The 24,860-nt window shown below is 48.9% G+C and overlaps 1 protein-coding gene across 1 annotated transcript in view; it reads right to left on the bottom strand.

Annotated features, from left to right (window-relative positions):
* Nucleotides 1-243: 243 nt before the first annotated feature.
* Nucleotides 244-24,860, bottom strand: part of LOC121530717 (protein FAM189A2) — a 43,836-nt gene continuing 19,219 nt past the window's right edge. Inside the window, exons 3-10 of the mRNA XM_041835901.2 lie at nucleotides 23,704-23,814; nucleotides 21,715-21,834; nucleotides 21,032-21,139; nucleotides 20,540-20,812; nucleotides 17,933-18,020; nucleotides 15,660-15,863; nucleotides 10,801-11,123; nucleotides 244-1,104 (exon numbers count right to left, since the gene is read on the bottom strand). Of these exons, the coding sequence (XP_041691835.2) occupies nucleotides 751-1,104; nucleotides 10,801-11,123; nucleotides 15,660-15,863; nucleotides 17,933-18,020; nucleotides 20,540-20,812; nucleotides 21,032-21,139; nucleotides 21,715-21,834; nucleotides 23,704-23,814 (1,581 nt within the window). The 3' untranslated portion in view covers nucleotides 244-750. The remainder of the gene's footprint in view (nucleotides 1,105-10,800; nucleotides 11,124-15,659; nucleotides 15,864-17,932; nucleotides 18,021-20,539; nucleotides 20,813-21,031; nucleotides 21,140-21,714; nucleotides 21,835-23,703; nucleotides 23,815-24,860) is intronic.

The following is a 24,860-nucleotide window of genomic DNA, read 5'->3' as shown; positions in this document are numbered from 1 at the left end:
GCTGAATCAAGCATCCCAAGACTCAAATTGCATGACCAGTTTAATTGATACTGAACATTTTATATGGAACATTACATGTTGCTTAATTTAAGGCACTTGGCAGATAGTGAAGTATATAGAGAGAATATTAATTTACATTACATTTTAGTCATTTAGCAGACGCTCTTATCCAGAGCGACTTACATGAGCAATTAGGGTTAAGTGCCTTGCTTAAGGGCACATCGACAGATTTGTCAACTAGTCGGCTCAGGGATTAGAACCAGCGACCTTTCGGTTACTGGCACAACACTCTTACCCACTAAGCTACCTGCCGCCATAGACTCTCACATGCATGTAGTGTTCAGTGCTGTCTAGCCATATGTAGTGCCAATCATTTTATAACTTGTAGCTTGTAACAAAGAATTGTTAATGGAAATATTTTGAAACCATTTTGAAACCTTTGATTCCCAGGTCACCTCTTTCACAATGCAAACAACACACTGTACAGACAACACACTGTACAGACACTTCAACAGTATTAGCGCAGCACAAATCAAAAAACACATACACACACAAACACACACACACACACACACACAGCCTTTCTAAAGGCTAGTACTTGCAGTCTGTGGGACCACTAGGTTTAGCAGTGGCAGTCCCAAGCCTCGCCACTAGGGGACGCATTTCCCTTGGAGTCAACGGGGTGTTTCCCCCAGTGGACCGTACCATCAGTCTGTGCTAAGGGAGTGTTGGGATGGGAAGAAGGTTCCATCAGAGCACAGTTTCCCTGAACACCCCTATGAGACTGTGGGGGCGTTCGTGATGATCCAGGCGTGAGCCCGCCCGTGACGTCGACCTAGAACCTACTCTAGAACCCGCTCTAGACCAGGACTTGGAGCCAGACCCACCACCCTGCCTGGCCTCTAGTGGTTTCTGCTCTGCCCAGGTGAAGGTGCTGAGGTCCCCACAGCTCCGCAGGTGCAGCAGGCCGGGCCTCTTCCGGAGGGGCTGGGGGAGGGTCAGGGAGGAACAGTCCAGCATGGGGGCATGGGGTCTGGACCGGGCCCTGGGGAGGGACAGGGGCTGGGGCAGGTCTCCAGCTGGTGTCTCTGATACCGTGATCACCTGGAGAGAGAGGAGGAGAAGAGGTTCTGTTTAAAGGGATAGTTCACCCAAATGTATCTCTGCTTATCCCGTCTTCCTCACCTACTCATCCTTCTCACTCCCCCTCCTCCTTTCCTATCCCTCCGGTTTCCACTCCTCTACCTGTTCTATGTAGCCTCTATGTAGCCTAGAGGCCTTCACACGCCCCAAAAGTTGGACTCGTTCATTTTAGCTACCTTAACTTATAAAACTATTTATTATTGAATATTTGAAATAATAATAATTGAAATATCAAGTCACGGCGGTTCTAGTAGTTATGGAATTCTAGCACTTCTAGTGTTAAAAGACTCCTTTCGAAACCCCCACTTCCCCTTATATGGTTCCTTTCGAAACCCCCACTTCCCCTTATATGGTTCCTTTTGAAACCCCCACTTCTCCTTATATGGTTTCTTTGGAAACCCCCACTTCCCCTTATATGGTTCCTTTCGAAACGTCTGATCCTTTCGAAACCCCCACTTCCCCTTATATGGTTCCTTTCGAAACGTCTGATCCTTTCGAAACCACCACTTCTCCTGAGAGATGACCTATCAGTAGTCGCAGTTGGACCCTATTGAACCAAGCCGACTCACATTTACATTTTAGTCATTTAGCAGACGCTCTTATCCAGAGTGACTGCATACATTATTTTTAAAATTATTTTTTTCATACTGGCCCCCCGTGGGAATCGAACCCACAACCCTGGCGTTGCAAACGCTATGCTCTACCAACTGAGCTACATCCCTGCCGGCCCTGCTGGTCATCTATGAACGTTTGAACATCTTGGAGAAAAATGGCCATGTACTGTTATAATCTCCACCCGACACAGCCAGAAGGGGACTGGCCACCCCTCAGAGCCTGGTTCCTCTCTAGGTTTCTTCCTAGGTTTCTGCCTTTCTAGGGAGTTTTTCCTAGCCCCCGTGCTTCTACATCTGCATTGCTTGCTGTTTGGGGTTTTAGGCTGGGTTTCTGTATAGCACTTTGTGACATCTGCTGATGTAAAAAGAGCTTTATAAATACATTTGATTGATTGATTGATCATGCCTAGACTAATGCTTATAAAAGCTGTTATAAATAAATATCACCTGGGAGTATGAGCAGCAGTGTGCTGCGTTTTCCTTTCTGTTTTTTAGACTAATGCTTTTTAATGCTTGTAACTTAAGTGTTATGCCTTGTATGTGAATCCTTTCATTTTACAATGTTATTAAATATCTGCCTTTGATATAAACACTCTCAGACCAATTCTTGCTAGTCAACACCAACTCATTGCCTAATGCTTGCTTGCATATTTTAATTATCTTTATGGAGTCAGATAAACATTTTAATAGGCTAATTCCTTAGTCATATTACAGGTCGCATGTGAGGTATACACTGAGTATACCAAACATTAGGGAACACCTTCCTAATATTGAGTTGCACCCCCACTTTTGCCCTCACAACATCTTCAATTCGTCAGGGCATGGACTCTACAAGGTGTCGAAAGCATTCTATGTTGACTCGAATCCTTTCCACAGTTGTGTCAAGTTGGCTGTATGTCCTTTGGGTGGTGGACCATTCTTCATACACAAGGAAAAAACGTTTGAACGTGAAAAACCCAACAGTGTTGCAGTTCTATGTAGACTCTACCTTGTCTATGTAGACTCTACCTGGTCTATATAGCGTCTACCTGTTCTATGTAGCCTCTACCTGTTCTATGTAGACTCTACCCGGTCTATGTATCCTCTACCTGCTCTATGTAGCCTCTACCCGGTCTATGTATCCTCTACCTGCTCTATGTAGCCTCTACCCAGTCTATGTAGCCTCTACCTGGTCTATGTAGCCTCTACCCAGTCTATGTAGCCTCTACCCGGTCTATGTATCCTCTACCTGCTCTATGTAGCCTCTACCCGGTCTATGTAGCCTCTACCTGGTCTATGTAGGCTCTACCTGTTCTATGTAGCCTCTACCTGGTCTATGTAGCCTCTACCGCAGGGATCATCAACTACAGTGCCTTCAGAAAGTATTCATACCCCTCACTACATATTCGTCGCCAAACCCACTGGCTCCAGGCCATCTATAAATCACTGCTAGGCAAATCCCCGCCTTATCTTAGCTCATTGGTCACCATAGCAACACCCACCCATAGTCTGCGCTCCAGCGGGTATATCTCACTGGTCATCCCCAAAGCCAACACCTCCTTTGGCCGCAATTCCTTCCAGTTCTCTGCTGCCAATGACTGGAACAAATTGCAAAAATCTCTGAAGCTGGAGACACTTATCTCCCTCACTAACTTTAAGCATCAGTTGTCAGAGCACCTTACCGATCACTGCACCTGTACACAGCCCATCTGAAATTAGCCCGCCCAACTACCTCATCCCTATATTGTTATTTATTTTGCTCATTTGTACCCCAGTATCTCTATTTGCACATCATCTCTTGCACATCTATCATTCCAGTGTTAATACTAATTGTAATTATTTTGCACTATAGCCTATTTTATTGCCTTACCTCCATAACTTGCTAAATTTGCACACACTGTATATATATGTATTTCTGTTGTATTTTTTGACTTTGTTTTGTTTTACCCCATATGTAACACTGTGTTGTTGTTTTTATCGCACTGCTTTGCTTTATCTTGGCCAGGTCGCAGTTGTAAATGAGAACTTGTTCTCAACTGGTTTACCTGGTTAAATAAAGGTGAAAAAAAAAATAATAAAAAAAAAACAAAAAAAAAACTTATTCCAAATTTTGTTTTGTTACAGCCTTAATTCAAAATGGATTACTCCATAATGACAAAGTGAAAACATGTTTTTAGAAATGTTTGCAAATGTATTGAAAATTAAATACAGAAATATCTAATTTACATAAGTATTCATACCCCTGAGTCAATGCCTTTGGCAGCGATTACAGCTGTGAGTGTTTCTGGGTAAGTCTCTAAGAGCTTTCCACACCTGGATTGGACATTCTTTGCCCATTGTACTTTTCAACATTCTTCAAGCTCTGTCAAATTGGTTGTTGATCATTGCTAGACAACCATTTTCAAGTCTTGCCATAGATTTCCAAGCAGATTTAAGTTAAAACTATAACTCAGCAACATTCACTGTCTTCTTGGTAAGCAACTCCAGTGTAGATTTGGCCTTGAGTATTAAGTTATTGTCCTGCTGAAAGGTGAATTTGTCTCCCAGTGTCTGGTGGAAAGCAGACTGAACCAGGTTTTCCTCTAGGATTTTGCCTGTGCTTAGCTCCATTCCATTTCTTATTTATCCTAAAAAACTCCCCAATCCTTAACAATTACAAGCATACCCATAACATGATTGTCACGGTTTCGGCCGAGGCTGCCTCTCTTCCTTGCTCGGGCAGGCTTCGGCGTTCGTCGTCTCCGGAATACTAGCTGCCACCGTTGCATGTTTCTATGTTCGTTTGCTTTTGTCTGATTGTTGTTACACCTGTTATCGTTTAGGGTCATTAGTGTCCTATAAGTTCTCGTTGTGTTTGTCAAGTGTTGTGTGTGTTTGTTTTACTGTCGTGCGGTTGGCTAGTACTTCTACTGTTTGCTCGGTTGAGCTGTACTCCATAGTGTTTGGAGTGTTTTGTCGCACCTGTGTAGTGCGCCCGTTTGTTTTCGCCTGCGTGCGGAGTTCTCGCCTCAGGGCATTTATTCGTGCTTGTGTTTTGTGCATCTACTAAAGTCTTTTGGACTAACGTTCTGCGTCCTGCGCCTGATTCCACCACCACACCCACCTACAGCTACACTGACAGAAACACACACCCGCTCGAATGGAATCAGCAGGAGCCGCAGCCGCACAGGAGACGTTGGAGGACAGAGTCCGGGAGCAGAATGACCAGATCCTGCGGATGGGGTCCGCCCTGCAGGAGGTGATCACCACCCTCCAACGCTGGGAGACCCGAGGGACACCCCCAACGCCATCTTCCCTGCCCTCACCATCGGCAAGTCAGCCCCTCCCGCTCCGGAACCCAGAGGAGTTCGACTCTCGCTCCCGAGGGCCTACGATGGGACCGCTGCCGGGTGTCAGGTCTTCCTTTTTCCAGGTGGAGCTTTACCTGGCCACCGTGCACCCGGCGCCCTCCGCCCTGATCTCCTGCCTTTCCGGCAAAGCGTTAGAGTGGGCCAACGCTGAGTGGAGGAGAATAGACGCTACTACCATCACGTACGCCGAGTTCTCCCGCCGCTTCAGGGCGGTGTTTGACCATCCCCCGGAGGGGAAAGCGGCGGGGGAGCGTCTGTGCTGCCTCCGGCAGGGGAGGAGGAGTGCCCAGGAGTTTGCGTTGGAATTCCGGACTCTAGCGGCGGATGCAGGGTGGAATGAGCGGGCCCTCATTGATCACTACCGCTGTAGTCTACGTGAGGACGTCCGTAGGGAGCTGGCCTGTCGGGACACCAGCCTCTCGTTCGACCAGTTAGTCGACATGTCCATCAGGCTGGATACCCTGCTAGCTACCCGCGGACGTCCCGAGGGGGTCCGTCCATTTCACCCTCCAGCGCCTCCGAGCCGTGCCCCATGGAGCTCGGGGCGCTGGCGCTAGAGAGAGGAGGGGTCGGAGTACGAGGGGGTCCATCTCCTGCACCAACTGTGGTCGGGGAGGACACACCGCGGCTAGGTGCTGGGGATGGCCTCCTCGGGGAGAAGACGACAGGCCCCGCACTGGGGAGCCCTTCCAGGTGAGTAGGCGCCCCACTCACCCAGAGCTCTCTGTTGCACACTTCTGTATACCTGTGCGTTTTCCACAGGTCGCACCTCATTCCCAGCATAAGGCGCTGGTAGATTCAGGCGCGGCTGGGAATTTTGTTGATAAGAGATTTTGTTTAGCCTTAGGGATTCCCCTTCTCCCTGTTGACGTCCCTTCCCGTTCATGCCCTAGATAGCCGTCCGTTGGGTGCGGGCTTGATCAGGGAGGTCACAGCGCCACTTAGGATGTGTACGCAGGGGGGTCATCAGGAGATGATCCAGCTATTTCTGATCGACTCGCCTGCGTATCCGGTGGTGCTGGGCATGCCCTGGTTGAGTACCCATAACTCGTCTATTTCGTGGCAGGAGAGGGCTCTGATGGAGTGGTCTGCCCAGTGTATGGGTCGATGTTTAGGCGTTTCCGTAGGGGCTACCTCGGTGGAGAGTCCAAACCAGGTGCCCGCATTGCACGTTCCCCCTGAGTATGGGGATTTGGCTATTGTGTTCAGTAAGTCGAGGGCGACGCAGTTGCCTCCCCATAGGCAGGGAGATTGTGCGATAGACCTCCAGGCAGGAGCTGCGCTCCCACGGAGCCATGTGTATCCTCTGTCTCAGGAGGAGAAGAGAGCTATGGAGACTTACATAGACGAATCTCTGAGACAAGGATACATACGGCCCTCCACTTCCCCTGCGTCCTCGAGTTTCTTTTTTGTGAAGAAAAAGGATGGTGGGTTACGCCCGTGCATTGATTACCGTGGTCTCAATCAGATCACGGTGAAGTACAGTTATCCACTCCCGCTGATTGCGACCATGACGGAGTCATTGCACGGGGCGCGTTTCTTCACTAAATTAGATCTCAGGAGCGCGTACAACTTGGTGCGCATTGGGGGGCGATGAATGGAAGACAGCCTTTAGTACCACCTCGGGCCATTACGAGTATCTTGTCATGCCATACGGGTTGATGAACGCTCCTTCAGTTTTCCAATCATTCGTGGATGAGATCTTCAGGGACATGCAGGGGCAGGGGGTGGTCGTGTACATAGATGACATTCTCGTGTACTCGCCTACCCGAGTCGAGCATGTGGCCCTGGTGTGCCGAAGTGTTGCGGAGGCTGTTGGAGCACGACCTGTATGTCAAGGCAGAGAAGTGTCTGTTTTTCCAGGAGTCGGTCTCCTTTTTGGGTTATCAGTTGTCTGCGTCAGGGGTGAAGATGGAGGTAGACCGGGTGTCAGCCGTGCGTAATTGGCAAACGCCAACCACTGTGAAGGAGGTGCAGCAGTTTTTGGGGTTTGCGAATTACTACCGGAGGTTTATCCGGGGTTTTGGACAGGTGGCAGCTCCCATAACGTTTCTTTTGAAGGGGGGTCCGGTGCGTCTGCAGTGGTCAGCCGAGGCGGACAGGGCGTTTGGGAGGCTGAAGGACCTGTTTACCTCGGCCCCGGTGCTGGCACATCCGGATCCCTCTTTACCATTTCAGGTAGAGGTGGATGCGTCAGAGGCCGGTATAGGAGCCGTGCTTTCGCAACGGTCCGGCGCGCCACCTAAACTCCGTCCCTGTGCCTTTTTTTCCAAGAAGCTCAGTCCGGCAGAGCGAAATTATGACGTAGGGGACAGGGAGCTGTTAGCCGTGGTACAGGCCCTAAAGGTGTGGAGGCACTGGCTTGAGGGGGCTCAACACTCTTTCCTCATTTTGACGGACCACCGTAACCTGGAGTACATCCGGGCAGCGAGGAGACTGAACCCTCGCCAGGCGAGGTGGAATATGTTTTTGACCCGGTTCATATTTAAGATCACGTACATCCCTGGGTCACAGAACGGTAAGGCAGACGCACTGTCTCGGCGGTATGACACAGAGGAGAGGTCCGTGGAGCCCACTCCCATACTGCCGGAGTCTTGTCTGGTGGCACCGGTAGTGTGGGAGGTCGATGCTGAACTCGAGCGGGCGTTACGCACCGACCCTAGTCCACCTCAATGCCCGGAGGGTCGGAAGTACGTTCCGCTCGAGGTTCGGGATCGATTGATCTATTGGGCTCACACGTCACCCTCCTCTGGACACCCTGGTATCGGCCGGACAGTGCACTGTCTTAGTGCCAAGTACTGGTGGCCCACGTTGGCGAGGGATGTGAGGGTTTATGTTTCCTCCTGCTCGGTGTGCGCCCAGTGTAAGGCGCCTAGACATCTGCCTAGGGGTAAGTTACTACCCCTGCCCGTTCCACAACGACCATGGTCTCACCTCTCGGTGGATTTCCTCACTGACCTTCCTCCTTCACAGGGGAATACCACTATACTGGTCGTTGTGGACCGGTTTTCTAAGGCCTGTTGTTTGCTCCCTATGCCGGGCCTTCCTACTGCCCTGCAAACCGCCGAAGCGCTATTCACCCTTGTGTTCCGGCACTACGGGGTACCCGAGGATATTGTGTCTGATCGAGGTCCCCAATTTACCTCCAGAGTCTGGAGAGCTTTTATGGAGCGGTTGGGGGTCTTGGTGAGCCTCACCTCGGGTTACCACCCGGAGAGTAATGGGCAGGTGGAACGTGTGAACCAGGATGTGGGTAGGTTTCTTAGAACATACTGCCAGGACCGGCCGGAGGAGTGGGCAGATGCGTTCCCTGGGCCAAAATGGCCCAGAATTCCCTACGCCATTCCTCCACTAACCTAACCCCTTTCCAATGTGTGTTAGGTTACCAGCCGGTTCTGGCACCTTGGCAGTAGAGCCAGATCGAGGCTCCTGCGGTGGATGAGTGGGTGCGGCGCTCGGAGGAGACATGGAACGCTGCACACGTCCACCTGCAGCGGGCCCTCCGTCGTCAAAAGGCGAGCGCCGATCTCCACCGCAGTGAGGGACCGGTGTACGCACCTGGTGATCGAGTCTGGCTCTCTACCAGAAACCTGCCCCTCCGCCTGCCCTGTCGGAAACTGGGTCGGCGGTTTGTAGGGCCATTTAAAGTCCTGAGAAGATTGAACGAGGTGTGTTACAAATTACAACTATCTGTTGAGTATAAAAGTATTAACCCCTCGTTCCATGTGTCTCTTCTCAGGCCGGTGGTAGCTGGCCCACTCCAAGAAAGTGAGATCAGGGAGACTCCTCCGCCCCCATTGGACATCGAGGGGGCACCGGCGTACTCCGTGCGGTCCATCTTGGATTCGAGACGTCGGATGGGGGTCTCCAATATCTAGTGGAGTGGGAGGGTACGGCCCGGAGGAACGGTGCTGGGTGCCGAGGAGAGACATTTTGGACCCGTCTCTCCTGACGGAATTCCATCGTGGGCACCCGACGCACCCTGCTCCGCGTCCTCCTGGTCGTCCCCGAGGCCGGAGTCGGCGCACGTCTGGAGCCGCGCGTCAAGGGGGGGGGTACTGTCACGGTTTCGGCCGAGGCTGCCTCTCTTCCTTGCTCGGGCAGGCTTCGGCGTTCGTCGTCTCCGGAATACTAGCTGCCACCATTGCATGTTTCTATGTTCGTTTGCTTTTGTCTGATTGTTGTTACACCTGTTATCGTTTAGGGTCATTAGTGTCCTATACGTTCTCGTTGTGTTTGTCAAGTGTTGTGTGTGTTTGTTTTACTGTCGTGCGGTTGGCTAGTACTTCTACTGTTTGCTCGGTTGAGCTGTTCTCCATAGTGTTTGGAGTGTTTTGTCGCACCTGTGTAGTGCGCCCGTTTGTTTTCGCCTGCGTGCGGAGTTCTCGCCTCAGGGCATTTATTCGTGCTTGTGTTTTGTGCATCTACTAAAGTCTTTTGGACTAACGTTCTGCGTCCTGCGCCTGATTCCACCACCACACCCACCTACAGCTACACTGACAATGATGCAGCCACCACTATGCTTGAAAATATGGAGAGTGGTACTATGTAATATGTTGTATAAACACCAAACATAACACTAAGTTCGGGACATAAAGTAAATTGCTTTACCACATTTTTTGCAGTTTTACTTTAGTACCTTGTTGCAAACAGAATGCATGTTTTGGAATATTTTTTTCTATACAGGCTTCCTTCTTTTCACTCTGTCAATTAGGTTAGTATTGTGGAGTAACTACAATGTTGTTGATCCATCCTCAGTTTTCTTTTATCACAGCCATTAAACGCTATTACGGTTTTAAAGTCACCATTGGCCTCATGGTGAAATCCCTGAGCGGTTTCCTTCCTCTCCTACAACTGAGTTAGGAAGGATGCCTGTATCTTTGTAGTGACTGGCTGTATTGATACATCATCCAAAGTGTAATTAATAACTTCACCATGCTCAAACGGATCTCCAATGTCTGCTTTTTTTTATTTGTACCCGTCTACCAATAGGTGCCCTTCTTTGTGAGGTATTGGAAAACCTCCCTGGTCTTTGTGGTTGAATCTGTGTTTGAAATTCACTGCTCGACTGAGGGACCTTACAGATAATTGTATGTGTGGGGTACACAGAGTGAGTCCATGCAAGTTATGTGACTTGTTAAGCACATTTTAACTCCTGAACTTATTTAGGCTTGCCATAAGAAAGGGGTTGAATACTTATTGACTCAAGACAATTCAGCTTTTCATTTTTAATTAATTTGTAAAAAGAATTACACTTTGTCATTATGGGGTATTGTGTGTAGGCGAGAGACAAAAAAATATGTATTTAATCTATTTTCAATTCAGGCTGTAACTCAACAACAACGTGGAGAAAGTAAAGGGGTGTGAATACTTTCTGAAGACAGTGTATAGTCAGCCGCGGGACGATTTCTTTCTTGAGCCGATGGTCAGGGAGCCGGAACATAATTACAATAATTAATATTTGACTAAAACATAATCATATCAAACTTTGCTTACATTTGTATACGATCACATATACAGTATCTCTCTATTATATGTGGGAATACTTTGGAGCAGATTTCCAAAATTAAAATCACTTGGAGCTGATTTGCTGTTGTTTTTATAGTCTGTAAAAAAAAAATTTGGGGGGGGGGATGGAATAAAATCACCCGCGGGCCACCGGTTGGGGAACCCTGCTCTACCGGTTCTAAGTAGCCTTTATGTAGCCTCTTTACCTGTTCTATGAAGCTGGCACTGCGGATGGCCTCATCCATGTGTTCCTGGTCTGAGCGCAGCACGCAACGGATGCTGTCCACCAGCTCCTGGACCTCAGGGGTCAGGCTGCAGTGGGCCGGCTGCTCTAGAAACCGTCTGACCAGCTGCTGGGTGTATCTGTAGCTCTGGTGGTCCACCATGGAGGAGGGCCGGGGCCGCCGCGGGCCTCTAACACCCCGCCGGAGAGTCACCGTCTGGGGCCGGGAGGACTGGGCGGACTGGGCGGACTGGGAAGTCTGGGTGGAAGCCTCGGTGGTCTGCGTGGCCGCTTCACAGCTTAACACTGAGGGAGAGAGGGGGTGGGAGAGAGGGGTTGGAGAGAGGGGTGGGAGAGAGGGGTTGGAGAGAGGGGTGGGAGAGAGGGGTGGGAGAGGGGGGGGGTGGAAGAGAGGGTGGGAGAGAGGGGGTTGGAGAGAGGGGTGGGAGAGAGGGGTGGGAGAGAGGTGGGAGAGAGGGGGGGGAGAGAGGGGGTGGGAGAGAGGGGTGAGGGGTGGGAGAGAGGGGTGGGAGAGAGGGGTTGGAGAGAGGGGTGGGAGAGAGGGGGGAGAGAGGGGTGGAAGAGAGGGGGGAGAGAGAGGGGTTGGAGAGAGAGGTAGGAGAGAGGGGTAGGAGAGAGGGGTAGGAGAGAGGGGTGGGAGAGAGGTGGGATGAAGAATGCAAAAACCTAAGAAAGAAATTGAGAAACCTATCCAACCAAAAACATAGAGACCCAGAAAACCTGAGTCTACGCCTTCACTATGGTGAATCACTAAAACAATACGGAAATACACTACGGAAAAAGAAGGAACAGCACGTCAGAAATCAGCTCAATGTAATTGAAGAATCCATAGAATCTAACCACTTCTGGGAAAATTTGATAAAAAGTGTGCATAAACCACTTCTTCAATCTTTTTGGCTCTATAACAAAGAAACAAAACAGCAAAAACATATACATGACCAATTACAAATCTTAGAATCATCTATTAAAGACTACCAGAACCCACTGGATTCTCCAATTACATTGAATGAACTACAGGACAAAATACAAACCCTCCAACCCAAAAAGGCCTGTGGTGTTGATGGTATCCTACATGAAATGATAAAATATACAGACCACAAATTCCAATTGGCTTTACTTAAACTCTTCAACATCATCCTCAGCTCTGGCATATTCCCCAATATTTGGAACCAAGGACTGATAACCCCAATCCACAAAAGTGGAGACAAATTTGACCCCAATAACTACCGTGGGATATGCGTCAACAGCAACCTTGAGAAAATCCTCTGCATTATCATTAACAGCAGACTTGTACACTGAGTAAATGTCAAATTGGCTTTTTACCAAATTACCGTACGACAGACCACGTAGTCACAAAGTCTTCTCATGCTTTGTTGATTTCAAAAAAGCTTTTGACTCAATTTGGCATGAGGGTCTGCTATACAAATGGATGGAAAGTGGTGTTGGGGGAAAAACATACAACATTATAAAATCTATTTACACAAACAACACAAGTGTGCGGTAAAAATTGGCAAAAAACACACATTTCTTTCCACACATTATATCAACAAATTGGTAAGGGCACTAGAACAGTCTGCAGCACCCGTCCTCACCCTACTAGAATCCAGTGGTGGAAAAAGTACTCAAAACTCATACTTGAGTAAAAGTAAAGATACCTTAATAGAAAATGACTCAAGTAAAAGTGAAAGTCACCAAGTAAAATACTACTTGAGTAAAAGTCTAAAAGTATTTGGTTTTAAACATACTTAAGTATCAAAAGTAAATGTAGTTGCTAAAATATACTTAGGTATCAAAAGTAAAAGTACAAGTATAAATAATTTAAAATTCCTTACATTATGCAAACCAGACAGCACAATTTTCTTTTTTATTTACGGATAGCCAGGGGCACGCTCCAACACTCAGACATCATTTACAGGTAGCCAGGGGCACGCTCCAACACTCAGACATCATTTACAGGTAGCCAGGGGCACGCTCCAACACTCAGACATCATTAAAAAACAAAGCATCTGTGTTTAGTGAGTCCGCCAGATCAGAGGCAGTAGGGATGACTAGGGATGTTCTACTGATAAGTGTGCGAATTGGACCATTTTCTGTCCTGCGAAGCATTCAAAATGTAAACATTACTTTTGGGTGTCAGGGAAAATGTAAGGAGTAAAAAGTACCTAATTTTCTTTAGGAATGTAGTGAAGTAAAGGTAAAAGTTGTCAAAAATGTAAATAGTAAAGTACAGATACCCCAAAAAACTACTTAAGTAGTACTTTAAAGTATTTCTACTTAAGTACTTTACACCACTGCTGCTAGAATCTGAAGTCAAATGGCTACTGTTTGCTGATGATCTGGTGCTTCTGTCCACAACCAAGGAGGGCCTACAGCAGCATCTAGATCTTCTGCACAGATTCTGTCAGACCTGGGCCCTGACAGTAAATCTCAGTAAGACAAAAATAATGGTGTTAAAAAAAAAGGTCCAGTTGCCAGGACCACAAATACAAATTCCATCTAGACACCGTTGCCCTAGAGCACACAAAAACTATACATACCTCGGCCTAAACATCAGCGCCACAGGTAACTTCCACAAAGCTGTGAACGATCTGACAGACAAGGCAAGAAGGGCCTTCTATGCCATCAAAAGGAACATAAAATTTGACATACCAATTAGGATCTGGCTAAAAATACTTGAATCAGTTATAGAACCCCATTGCCCTTTATGGTTGTGAGGTCTGGGGTCCGCTCACCAACCAATAATTCACAAAATGGGACAAATACCAAATTGAGACTCTGCATGCAGAATTCTGCAAAAATATTTTCTGTGTGTAACACAAAAAAAAAAATACTGCATGCGGAGCAGAATTAGGCCGATACCTGATAATGATCAAAATCCAGAAAAGAGCCGTCAAATTCTACAACCACCTAAAAGGAAGCGATTCCCAAACCTTCCATAACAAAGTCATCACCTACAGAGAGATGAACCTGGAGAAGAGCCCCCTAAGCAAGCTGGTCCTGGGGCTCTGTCCACAAACACAAACAGACCCCCCCAGGACAGCAACACAATTAGACCCAACCAAATCATGAGAAAACAAAAATATAATTACTTGACACATTGGAAAGAATTAACTAAAAAACGGAGCAAACTAGAATGCTATTTAGCCCTAAACAGAGAGTACACAGTGGCAGAATACCTGACCACTGTGACTGACCCAAAATGAAGGAAAGCTTTGACTATGTACAGACTCAGTGAGCATTGCCTTGCTACTGAGAAAGGCCACCGTAGGCAGAGGTGGAAACTGAGCTGCACTTCCTAACCTCCTGCCAAATGTATGACACATATTTCCCTCAGATTACACAGACCCACAAAGAATTAGAAAACAAATCAAATGTTGATAAACTCCCATATCTATTGGGTGAAATATCACAGTGTGCAATCACAGCAAAATGTGTGACCTGTTGCCACAAGAAAAGGGCAACCAGTGAAAAAAAAACACCATCGTAAATACAACCCATATTTATGTTTATTTTCCCTTTTGTACTTTAACTATTTGCCCATCGTTACAACACTGTATATCTACATAATATGACATTTGAAATGTCTCTATTATTTTGGAACTTGTGTGTGTAATATTTACTGTTAACTTTTTATTGTTTATTTCACTTTAGAGAGGGGTGGGGGAGAGGGGTGGGGGAGAGGGGTGGGAGAGAGGGGTGGGAGAGAGGGGTAGGAGAGGGGGTGGAAGAGAGGGGTAGGAGAGGGGTGGGAGAGAGGGGTAGGAGAGGGGTGGGAGAGAGGGGTAGGAGAGGGGTGGGAGAGAGGGGTAGGAGAGGGGGTGGGAGAGAGGGGTGGGGGGAGGGGGTGAGAGAGAGGTGTGGGGGAGGGGGGAGAGAGAGGGGTGGGGGGAGGGGGAGAGAGGGGTGGTGAGAGAGGGGTGGGAGAGAGGGATGGGAGAGAGGGGTGACAGTGAGGGGTGGGAGAGAGGGGTGACAGTGAGGGGTGGGAGAGAGGTGAGAGAGAGGTGAGAGAGAGGGGTGGGATAGAGGGGGTGAGCGAGAGGGGTGAGAGGGGGTGGGAGAGAGGGGTGAGAGAGGGGGTGAGAGAGGGATGATAGAGGGGGTGGGAGAGGGGTGGGAGAGGGGTGGGAGAGGGGTGAGAGAGGGGTTAGAGAGGGGTGGGAGAGAGGGGTGAGAGAGGTGAGAGAGAGGTGTGAGAGGGGTGAGAGAGAGGGGTGAGAGGGGTGAGAGAGAGGGGGGAGAGAGAGGGGTGAGATAGGGGTGAGAGAGGGGTGGGAGAGAGAGGTGAGAGAGGGTGAGAGAGGGGTGGGAGAGAGGGGGTGAGAGAGGGTGTGAGAGAGGTGAGAGAGAGGTGAGAGAGAGGTGGGAGAGAGGGGGGAGAGAGAGGGGTTGAAGAGAGGGGTGAGAGAGAGGTGGGAGAGAGGGGGGAGAGAGAGGGGTTGAAGAGAGGGGTGAGAGAGCGGTGGGAGAGAGGAGAGAGAGGGGTGAGAGAGGGGTTGAAGAGAGAGGTGTCTGTAGACCTGAATGCAGTGGGACATCTGTTGGAAGCGTTAGTAAACTGTGCTTTACAGTTTAGCAAACGACAGTTCTGCTGCCACTGAGGAAGGTCACACACACACACTCACACACTTCCAGGGATCCTAATGTGTCTTGCTGACAGATTAACTGATGACAGACAGACTGTTCCAGAACTATACAGTTTATTTGATCCTCTTTTACCATTGGCAGCCAGCTCCAGCAGTGTCACTCTATGGCTGTTGGAGCCGCTGTGTGTGTGTGTCTGTGTGTGCGTACCTGTGTGTGTGTGTGACCCGGTCTCACCTTTGGCAGCCAGGTCCAGTAGTACAGGGTCACTGTTAGAGCGTCTAAGCCTCTGGCGCTGAGACCTCCTAATGGGGGGCACTGGAGCGCCCTGGTCCTGGGGAGGTCTGGCCTGGCGCAGGGGGGGTGAGGGTGGAGATTGGGGAGATGGGTATGATTGGGGAGACGGGGGCACTGGAACAATCGTCGTCTGGGGACCAGCATCTGAAAACACAGGAACAATAAAGACAATTAGGAGATGAGGGGTAGAGGGAAAGGGGGCAGAGGGGGAGAAGGGGAGAGGGGGAGAAGGTTAGAGGGAGAGGGAGAGGGAGGGGGGTAAAGAGGGAGAGGGGTAAAGAGGGAGAGGGAGGGGGAGAGAGGGAGAAGGGTAGAGGGAGAGGGGGAGAGGGAGGAGGGAGAGGGGGAGAGGGAGGGGGGAGAGAGGGAGAAGGGTAGAGGGAGAGGGAGGGGGGAGAAGGGGAGAGGGAGAGGGGGAGAGGGGGAGACGGGGAGAAGGGTAGAGAGAGAGGGGGGGAGAAGGGTAGAGGGAGAGGGGGAGAGGGTAGAGGGAGAGGGGTAGAGGAAAAGGGGGAGAGGGAAAGGGGGAGAGGGAGGGGGAGAAGGGTAGAGGGAGAGGGGGAGAGAGGGAGAGGGAGGGGAGAGAGGGAGAGATGGAGAAGGGTAGAGGGAGAGGGGGGGAGAGGGGAGAGAGGTAGAGGGGAAGAGGGAGAAAGGTAGAGGGGTTTACTTTTTTCATTGAAATGACGTGGAAACAACGTTGATTATCCTACCTCTAACAGAAGTGAATGGAACACATGAGACTGAAATAAATGTTATTTTAATACATTGATGACATAATTGTCAGTGGGAGAATCTATCTGTGACGACCGGGCAAGGTTATGTCCCTTTCATCTGACTGGGATATTTATAGCAGTACTTTCACTGTAACTATAGCAGTACACTGGGATTCAGTAACTATAGCAGTACACTGGGATACAGTAACTATAGCAGTACACTGGGATACAGTAACTATAGCAGTACACTGGGATACAGTAACTATAGCAGTACTCTGGGATACAGTAACTATAGCAGTACACTGGGATACAGTAACTATAGCAGTACACTGGGATACAGTAACTATAGCAGTACACTGGGATACAGTAACTATAGCAGTACACTGGGATACAGTAACTATAGCAGTACTCTGGGATACAGTAACTATAGCAGTACACTGGGATACAGTAACTATAGCAGTACACTGGGATACAGTAACTATAGCAGTACACTGGGATACAGTAACTATAGCAGTACACTGGGATACAGTAACTATAGCAGTACACTGGGATACAGTAACTATAGCAGTACACTGGGATACAGTAACAATAGCAGTACACTGGGATACAGTAACTATAGCAGTACACTGGGATACAGTAACTATAGCAGTACACTGGGATACAGTAACTATAGCAGTACACTGGGATACAGTAACTATAGCAGTACACTGGGATACAGTAACTATAGCAGTACACAGGGATACAGTAACTATAGCAGTACACTGGGATACAGTAACAATAGCAGTACACTGGGATACAATAACTACAGCAATACTTTCACTAGGATAACTATAGACCTCCAACCAGGACTTTCTGCAGGATATGGTCTGGGTCTGGGGAATACTTTGTCAACACATACACACATACACAAACACACACACACACACAAACAAACACACACATGGCTTTCCCAAGGCTTTTTTCATGATTAAACATTTATTTATTATTGTGAAGATATGAGAGATTCACGATTTTTCCCATCAAGGTTTGGATAGGCCCAAATGTCCTCCATTGAGAGTTTCGCATACAGAGAGCTGAAACCTGCCATAAAAAGCCTGTCATGTATAGGCCAAGCATGTCTTAGCTCCTGAGTGGCGCAGTGGTCTAAGGCACTGCATCGCAGTGCAAACTGTGCCACTAGAGATCCTGGTTCGAATCCAGGCTCTGTCGCAGCCGGCCGCGACCGGGAGACCCATGGGGCGGCGCACAATTGGCCCAGCGTCGTCCAGGGTAGGGTAGGGGAGGGAATGGCTGGCAGGGATGTAGCTCAGTTGATAGAGCATGGCGTTTGCAACGCCAGGGTTGTGGGTTCGATTCCCACGGGGGGGCAAGTATAAAGAAATATATATATGTATTCACTAACTGTAAGTCGCTCTGGATAAGAGCGTCTGCTAAATAATGTAAATGTAAATGTCTTGGTGTATGTCTGTTTGTGTGTAATTCTATGGAGTGACCTACCTCTAACAGAAGTACCCTCCTCCGAGCGGTCACTCAACTCCTCCGTCAAATCAGTCAGATCTGTCATGGCAACCTGAATCTCTGTCTCCTAGACAGAAACACACAGTAGAGATAGCAGGGGTCATGTTCAGGGATGTAGAGATATTAATGATAGCGATGTACATTATACATCTATTCATTACCTTTATTCATTCATTTATCTGATCATCACTATTGTTATTGGCATTAAATAATGGGTAACAATTTATTTGAAAGGTACCTACACCAGGACTTTATAGCACATTCATAACCCATACATAATCCATTCATAACCCATACATAACCCATTCATAATCCATACATAGCACATTTACAGTGCATTCGGAAAGTATTCAGCCCCCTTTACTTTTTCCACATTTTGTTACGTTACAGCCTTATTCTAAAATTGATTAAATATATAAATAATCTAATCAATCTACACACAATACCCCATAATGACAAAATGAAAACAGGTTTTTTGAATTTTTAGCAAATTTATAAAAATAAAAAAAAAACAGAAATACCCTTTGCTATGAGACTTGAAATTGAGCTCAGGTGCATCCTGTTTCCATTGATCATCCTTGAGATGTTTCTACAACTTGATTGGAGTCCACCTGTGGTAAATTAAATTGATTGGACATGATTTCGAAAAGCACACACCTGTCTATATAAGGTCCCACAGTTGACAGTGCATGTCAGAGCAAAAACCAAGCCAAGAGGTCGAAGGAATTGTCCGTAGAGCTCTGAGACATGATTGTGTCAAGGCACAGATCTGGTGAAAGGTACCAATATTATGCAGCATTGAAGGTCCCCAAGAACACAGTGGCCTCCATCATTCTTAAATGGAAGAAGTTTAGAACCACCAAGACTCTTTCTAGAGCTGGCCACCTGGCCAAACTTAGCAATCGAGAGAGAAGGGCCTTGGTCAGGGAGGTGACCAAGAATTGTGGTGGATATTATAAAATAAGGATCTGCTGGAGTCCAAGTCAAACCAAGATTCTTTATTTCTGAGCTCAGAGAGAATAACAGAGTTACACAGCGCAGTGTAGAGTCTGAATTCCGAAGCATTGGGTGATAAGCACATATCTTTATAGTTTCCTGTTCTTGGGCGGGACTCTCAGTTCTCCTTTTATCTATACAAGGACACAGGCGCAAACTGGTTTGCAACACAGGATGATCCTCCCAAGAACAGGAGATTATAATAGGACAGTTTCACACAGTTTCACAAGGTTAGTCACATACAATTAACATGTCCCATAACACTCCTCCCTTTTGTTAATCAATTTTAAATTTAGCAAGCATCTAAAGGCAAAATATCCTGTAGACCACCAATTCTTCCTTGAAAGTCTTCTCCGAGTTTAAAACCTTTAACCCTTTCCTCACACCATATAGAGTTCTAACTTACCAGTTTCTGCTGATGACTAGGTTCTACAGTGCAAGTTAGTCAGAAGCTCTGAGGAGGTACTTCCCCTAAGCATATTTATACTTTCACTACGGGTTACACAAAGATAGCCAAGTGCATCCTTTCTCAGCAAAGTGTTTGCTCCCAGATTGCGGCTGCTTAGGCAAGAACACCTGGCAACCACAGAGTCTGGGCGTTCAACCAATATTCCGATGGTCACTCTGACAGAGCTCCAGAGTTCCTCTGTAGAGATGGGAGAATCTTCCAGAAGGACAACCATCTCTGCAGCAATTCACCAATCAGGCCTTCATGGTAGAGTGGCCAGACGGAAGCCACTCCTCAGTAAAAGGCACATGACAGCCCGCTTGGAATTTGCCAAAAGGCACCTAAAGACTCTCAGACCATGAGAAACAAGATTCTCTGGTCTGATGAAACCAAGATTTAACTTTTTGGCCTGAATGCCAAGCGTCACGTCAGGAGGAAACCTGGCACCATCCCTACGGTGAAGCATGGTGGTGGCAGCATCATGCTGCGGGGATGTTTTTCAGCGGCAGGGACTGGGAGACTAGTCAGGATTGAAGGAAAGATGAACAGAGCAAAGTACAGAGAGATCCTTGATAAAAACCTGCTCCGGAGCGCTCAGGATTTCAGACAGAGGCGAAGGTTCACCTTCCAACAGGACAATGACCCTAAGCACACAGCCAAGACAACGCAGGAGTCGCTTCGGGACAAGTCTCTGAATGTCCTTGAGTGGCCCAGAAAGATCCCGGACTTGAACCTGATCAAACATCTCTGGAGAGACATGAATATAGCTGTGCAGCGACGCTCCCCATCCAACCTGACAGAGCTTGAGAGGATCTGCAGAGAAGAATGGGAGAAACTCCCCAAATACAGATGTGCCAAGCTTGTAGCAACATACCCAAGAAGACTCGAAGCTGTAATCGTTGCCAAAGGAGCTTCAACAAAGTACTGAGTAAAGGGTCTGAATACTTATGTAAATGTGATATTTCTAAAAACCAGTTTTTGCTTTGTCATTATGGGGTATTGTGTGTAGATTGATGAGGGGAATATATATATATATATTTTTTTTTGAATAAGGCTGTAAAGTAACAAAATGTGGAAAAAGTCAAGGGGTCTGAATACTTTCTGAATGCACTGTATAAGCTGTGCCTGAACGTTGTGTGTACCTGTGTTGCGGTGGCGAGGGCAGAGCCTCCTGTAACGGCCTCGTATGGAGGGGGAGGGTCAAGAGGACAGAACACCTCCACTCCTTTAATCCTGGCTGCATAGACAGGAGGCAGAGGTATCACACTGTCCCCAAACATCCTGCGAGCCAGGCGGGGTGTGTAGGAGTAGAAGGTTGAGAAGTAGGAGGGGGGAGGGGCAGGGGGAACAAACTCATCTGGGTCAGGGACAATAGTTGGCTGCTCCCCTTCCTCTGTGATTGGCCTGGGGTCATCCTTTCAGAAAGTGGGAGGAGAAGGAAAAGAGATGACGACAGAAGAAGTCACTTATTGAGATGCATCTTTAGTGTTGACAAACAAAACAATCACTAATTGGCTATACAGGAGATTCTTCTGCTATGTGATGCAGATTCTGCAGATTCTAATCTACATGATTGGTTGAGCCTGGAGCTCTGAGGCCCTGTGATTGGTTATGATGAGGTATTGTAGCCTTACCATACATGGCCGTCGTGTGGTGAAGATCTGTAGGTATCGCAGAGCAGCAGCCACCAGACATACTGCAGTGGTCAGAGCATTCAGGACACACAGAGCAAACATAACCTTCTGGAAACAGACAGACAGGAGGCAGAGTTAGCCAGAACCACCCACAACCACCCAGAACCACCAAGAACCATCTTATCTCCCTATTTCATTATACATCTATTATATATCCCATCCCATCTTTTTACGCTGCTGCTACTCTGTTAATTATTTATGCATAGTCACTTTAACTCTACCCACATGTACATATTACTTCAACTACCTCAACTAGCCGGTGCCCCCGCACATTGACTCTGCACCGGTACACCCCTGTATATATAGCCTCCCTACTGTTATTTTATTTTACTTCTGCTCTTTTTTTCCTCAACACTTTTTTGTTGTTGTTGTTTTATTTTACTTTTTTATTAAAGAATAAATGCATTGTTGGTTAAGGGCTTGTGAGTAAGCATTTCACAGTAATGTCTACACCTGTTGTATTCGGCGCATGTGGCAAATAACATTTGATTTGATTTGATTTGATTTGATATCGTGTAATATGATGACAATGAACACACATTCTCTCTCACACACAGGCACGCATGAACACACACACACACACACACACACACACACACACACACACACACACACACACACACCTTGAGCAGGACCCTCACGGTGCTACAGGAGTGTCCAGGGTAGAGTCTGAGTAGTTTCTCCTCAGGACACTTGGCAGTGGGGATCTGAGGACAACAGTTACACACGTCTCCCGCCTCGCTCTGAAACACACAACACACACCATTAGACACACACACACACACACACACACACACACACCAGATACATGGCCGTTAGACTCACTCTGAAACACACAACAGAACAGGAAGAAGAAATGTCAAGACTACACAGACTGTGCCTCATCGCAACCTATTCTAAGATTGTCAAGACTTTCAACCAGAAAAAATGAAGGAAGGAAGGAAGGAAGGAAGGAAGGAGGCAGAGAAAGAGGGCAAGGAGGGAAACTGGTAGGAGAGAGACACATCGACAGAGTGAGAGATATTTCACCTTCAGGCGTCTACATTTTTATCACTCTCTCTCTCCCTCCTCCACATCCCTCTCCCCCTCCCTCCTCCCCATCCCTCTCCCCCTCCCTCCTCCCCATCCCCCTCTCTCTCTCTCTCTCCCTCCTCCCCATCCCTCTCTCCCCCTCCTCCACATCCCTCTCTCTCTCTCTCCCTCCTCCACATCCTCTCTCTCTCTCTCCCTCCTCCCCACCTCTCTCTCTCTCCCTCCTCCCATCCCTCTCTCTCTCTCTCTCTCTCTCTCTCTCTCCCTCCTCCCCATCCCCTCTCTCTCTCTCTCTCCCTCCTCCCCATCCATCTCCCCCTCTTCTCTCCCTCCTCCCTCCTCCCTCCCCACACCCTCTCTCTCTCCCTCCTCCCATCCCTCTCTCTCTCTCTCTCTCTCCCTCCTCCCCACACCTCTCTCTCTCTCCCTCCTCCCATCCCCCCCTCTCTCTCTCCTCTCCCTCCTCCCCATCCCTCTCTCTCTCTCTCTCCCTCCTCCCATCCCTCTCTCTCTCTCTCCCCTCCTCCCCATCCCTCTCTCTCTCTCTCTCCCTCCTCCCCATCCATCTCCCCCTCTCTCTCTCCTCCTCCCTCCTCTCTCTCTCCCTCTCCCCATCCATCTCCCTCTCTCTCCCTCTCCTCCTCTCTCTCTCTCTCTCTCTCTCTCTCTCTCTCTCTCTCTCTCTCTCTCTCTCTCTCTCTCTCTCTCTCTCTCTCTCTCTCTCTCTCTCTCTCTCTCTCTCTCTCTCTCTCTCTCTCTCTCTCTCTCTCTCTCTCTCTCTCTCTCTCTCTCTCTCTCTCTCTCTCTCTCTCTCTCTCTCTCTCTCTCTCTCTCTCTCTCTCTCTCTCTCCCTCCCTCCTCCTCTAGGGCAGTTAAAATTACACCAGATTAGAGGAGCAGATGGTCTGGACGGGAGACTCTATTACTCACCCTGCGAGAGGGGAGACTAGGGCAAACCACTGCACCACAGGGGGCACCATAAACCCACCATACCATACCCTGCCCTGCCCTCACCTCTTATCTCATCTCAGCCTCACATTACAGGGTGTGTGTGTGTGTGCATGTGTGTTTGTGTTTGTGAAATGTGTATGTGTGTGTGCATCTGCCCGCGTGTGTCGATGCCCAGATCTCAGCACCAGTCTGACCCAATACACAGCTTGTGTTCAATAAGGTTTTGGGGCAGGAGGAGTTTCAGCAGGTCTAACATCTGAGCTCCTGTCTAGCTGGCTAGGCTAATAAACTGTGCTATGTTGATATCACTGGAACTGGAACCAGCCCTGGTTTGAGTTCCAAATGGAACCTTATTCTCTATATAGGGCATTAATTTTGACCAGGGCTCTGGTCAAAAGTAGTGCACTATGTAGGGAATAGGGTGCTATTTGGGACGCAGGCCTGGTCTCTGTGTGGGTCTGGTTGGACTAATGAAGTGATGGATGGTGTGAGGATGTAGAGAGGTGACATTGATGAGGTAGATACCTCTGGTAGAGAGGAAGCAGAGGAAGAGAGACATCCGCTAACACCAGTTCAAGATGCTAACAAGGGTGTGTGTGTGTGTGTGTGTGTGTATGTGTGTGTCTCACCAGTTGGCAGTTAGTCATGGTGGAGACCAGCTGAGCCCCCTGGCAGCAGAGGATGAAGCCAGCTAGGTTGAGGAGAACGCACACCACCGACAGCAACACAAACAGATTCACCTGGGAGAGGGAGAGGAGAGAGAGAGGAAGGAGGGAGAGGAGGGAGAGGAGAGAGAGGGAGAGGAGGGGAAGGAGGGAGAGGGGAAGGAGGGAGAGGGGAGAGAGGGGAAGGAGGGAGAGGAGAGAGAGGGAGAGGAGGGGAAGGAGGGAGAGGGGAAGGAGGGAGAGGAGAGAGGGGAAGGAGGGAGAGGAGAGAGAGGGGGAGGAGGGAGAGGAGAGAGAGGGGAAGGAGGGAGAGGAGAGAGAGGGGAAGGAGGGAGAGGAGAGAGGGGAAGGAGGGAGAGGAGAGAGAGGGAGAGGAGGGGAAGGAGGGAGAGGGGAAGGAGGGAGAGGAGAGAGGGGAAGGAGGGAGAGGAGAGAGAGGGGGAGGAGGGAGAGGAGAGAGAGGGGAAGGAGGGAGAGGAGAGAGAGGGGAAGGAGGGAGAGGAGAGAGAGGGAGAGGAGGGGAAGGAGGGAGAGGGGAAGGAGGGAGAGGAGAGAGAGGAGAAGGAGGGAGAGGAGAGAGAGGGGAAGGAGGGAGAGGAGAGAGAGGGGAAGGAGGGAGAGGAGAGAGATGGGAAGGAGGGAGAGGAGAGAGAGGGGAAGGAGGGAGAGGAGAGAGAGGGGAAGGAGGGAGAGGAGAGAGAGGGAGAGGAGGGAGAGGAGAGAGAGGGAGAGGAGGGAGAGGAGAGAGAGGGGAAGGAGGGAGAGGAGAGAGAGGGGAAGGAGGGAGGAGAGAGAGGGAGAGGAGGAAGAGGAGAGAGAGGGGAAGGAGGGAGAGGAGAGAGAGGGGAAGGAGGGAGAGGAGAGAGGGAGAGGAGGGAGAGGAGGGAGAGGAGAGAGAGGGAGAGGAGGGAGAGGAGAGCGAGGAGAGAGAGGGGAAGGAGGGAGAGGAGAGGAGGGAGAAGAGAGAGAGGGGAAGGAGGGAGAGGAGAGAGAGAGGGGAAGGAGGGAGAGGAGAGAGAGGGGAAGAGAGGGAGAGGAGAGAGAGAGAGAGGAGAGAGAGAGAGGGAGAGGGAGAGGAGAGAGAGGGGAAGGAGAGAGGAGAGAGAGAGGGGAAGGAGGGA

This window comes from Coregonus clupeaformis, chromosome 18, assembly GCF_020615455.1.
Source record: "Coregonus clupeaformis isolate EN_2021a chromosome 18, ASM2061545v1, whole genome shotgun sequence".
Taxonomy (NCBI): Eukaryota; Metazoa; Chordata; class Actinopteri; order Salmoniformes; family Salmonidae; genus Coregonus; species Coregonus clupeaformis.
The sequence above is the reverse complement of the archived record's forward strand: the minus strand, read 5'-3'. Positions and strand labels throughout refer to the sequence as shown.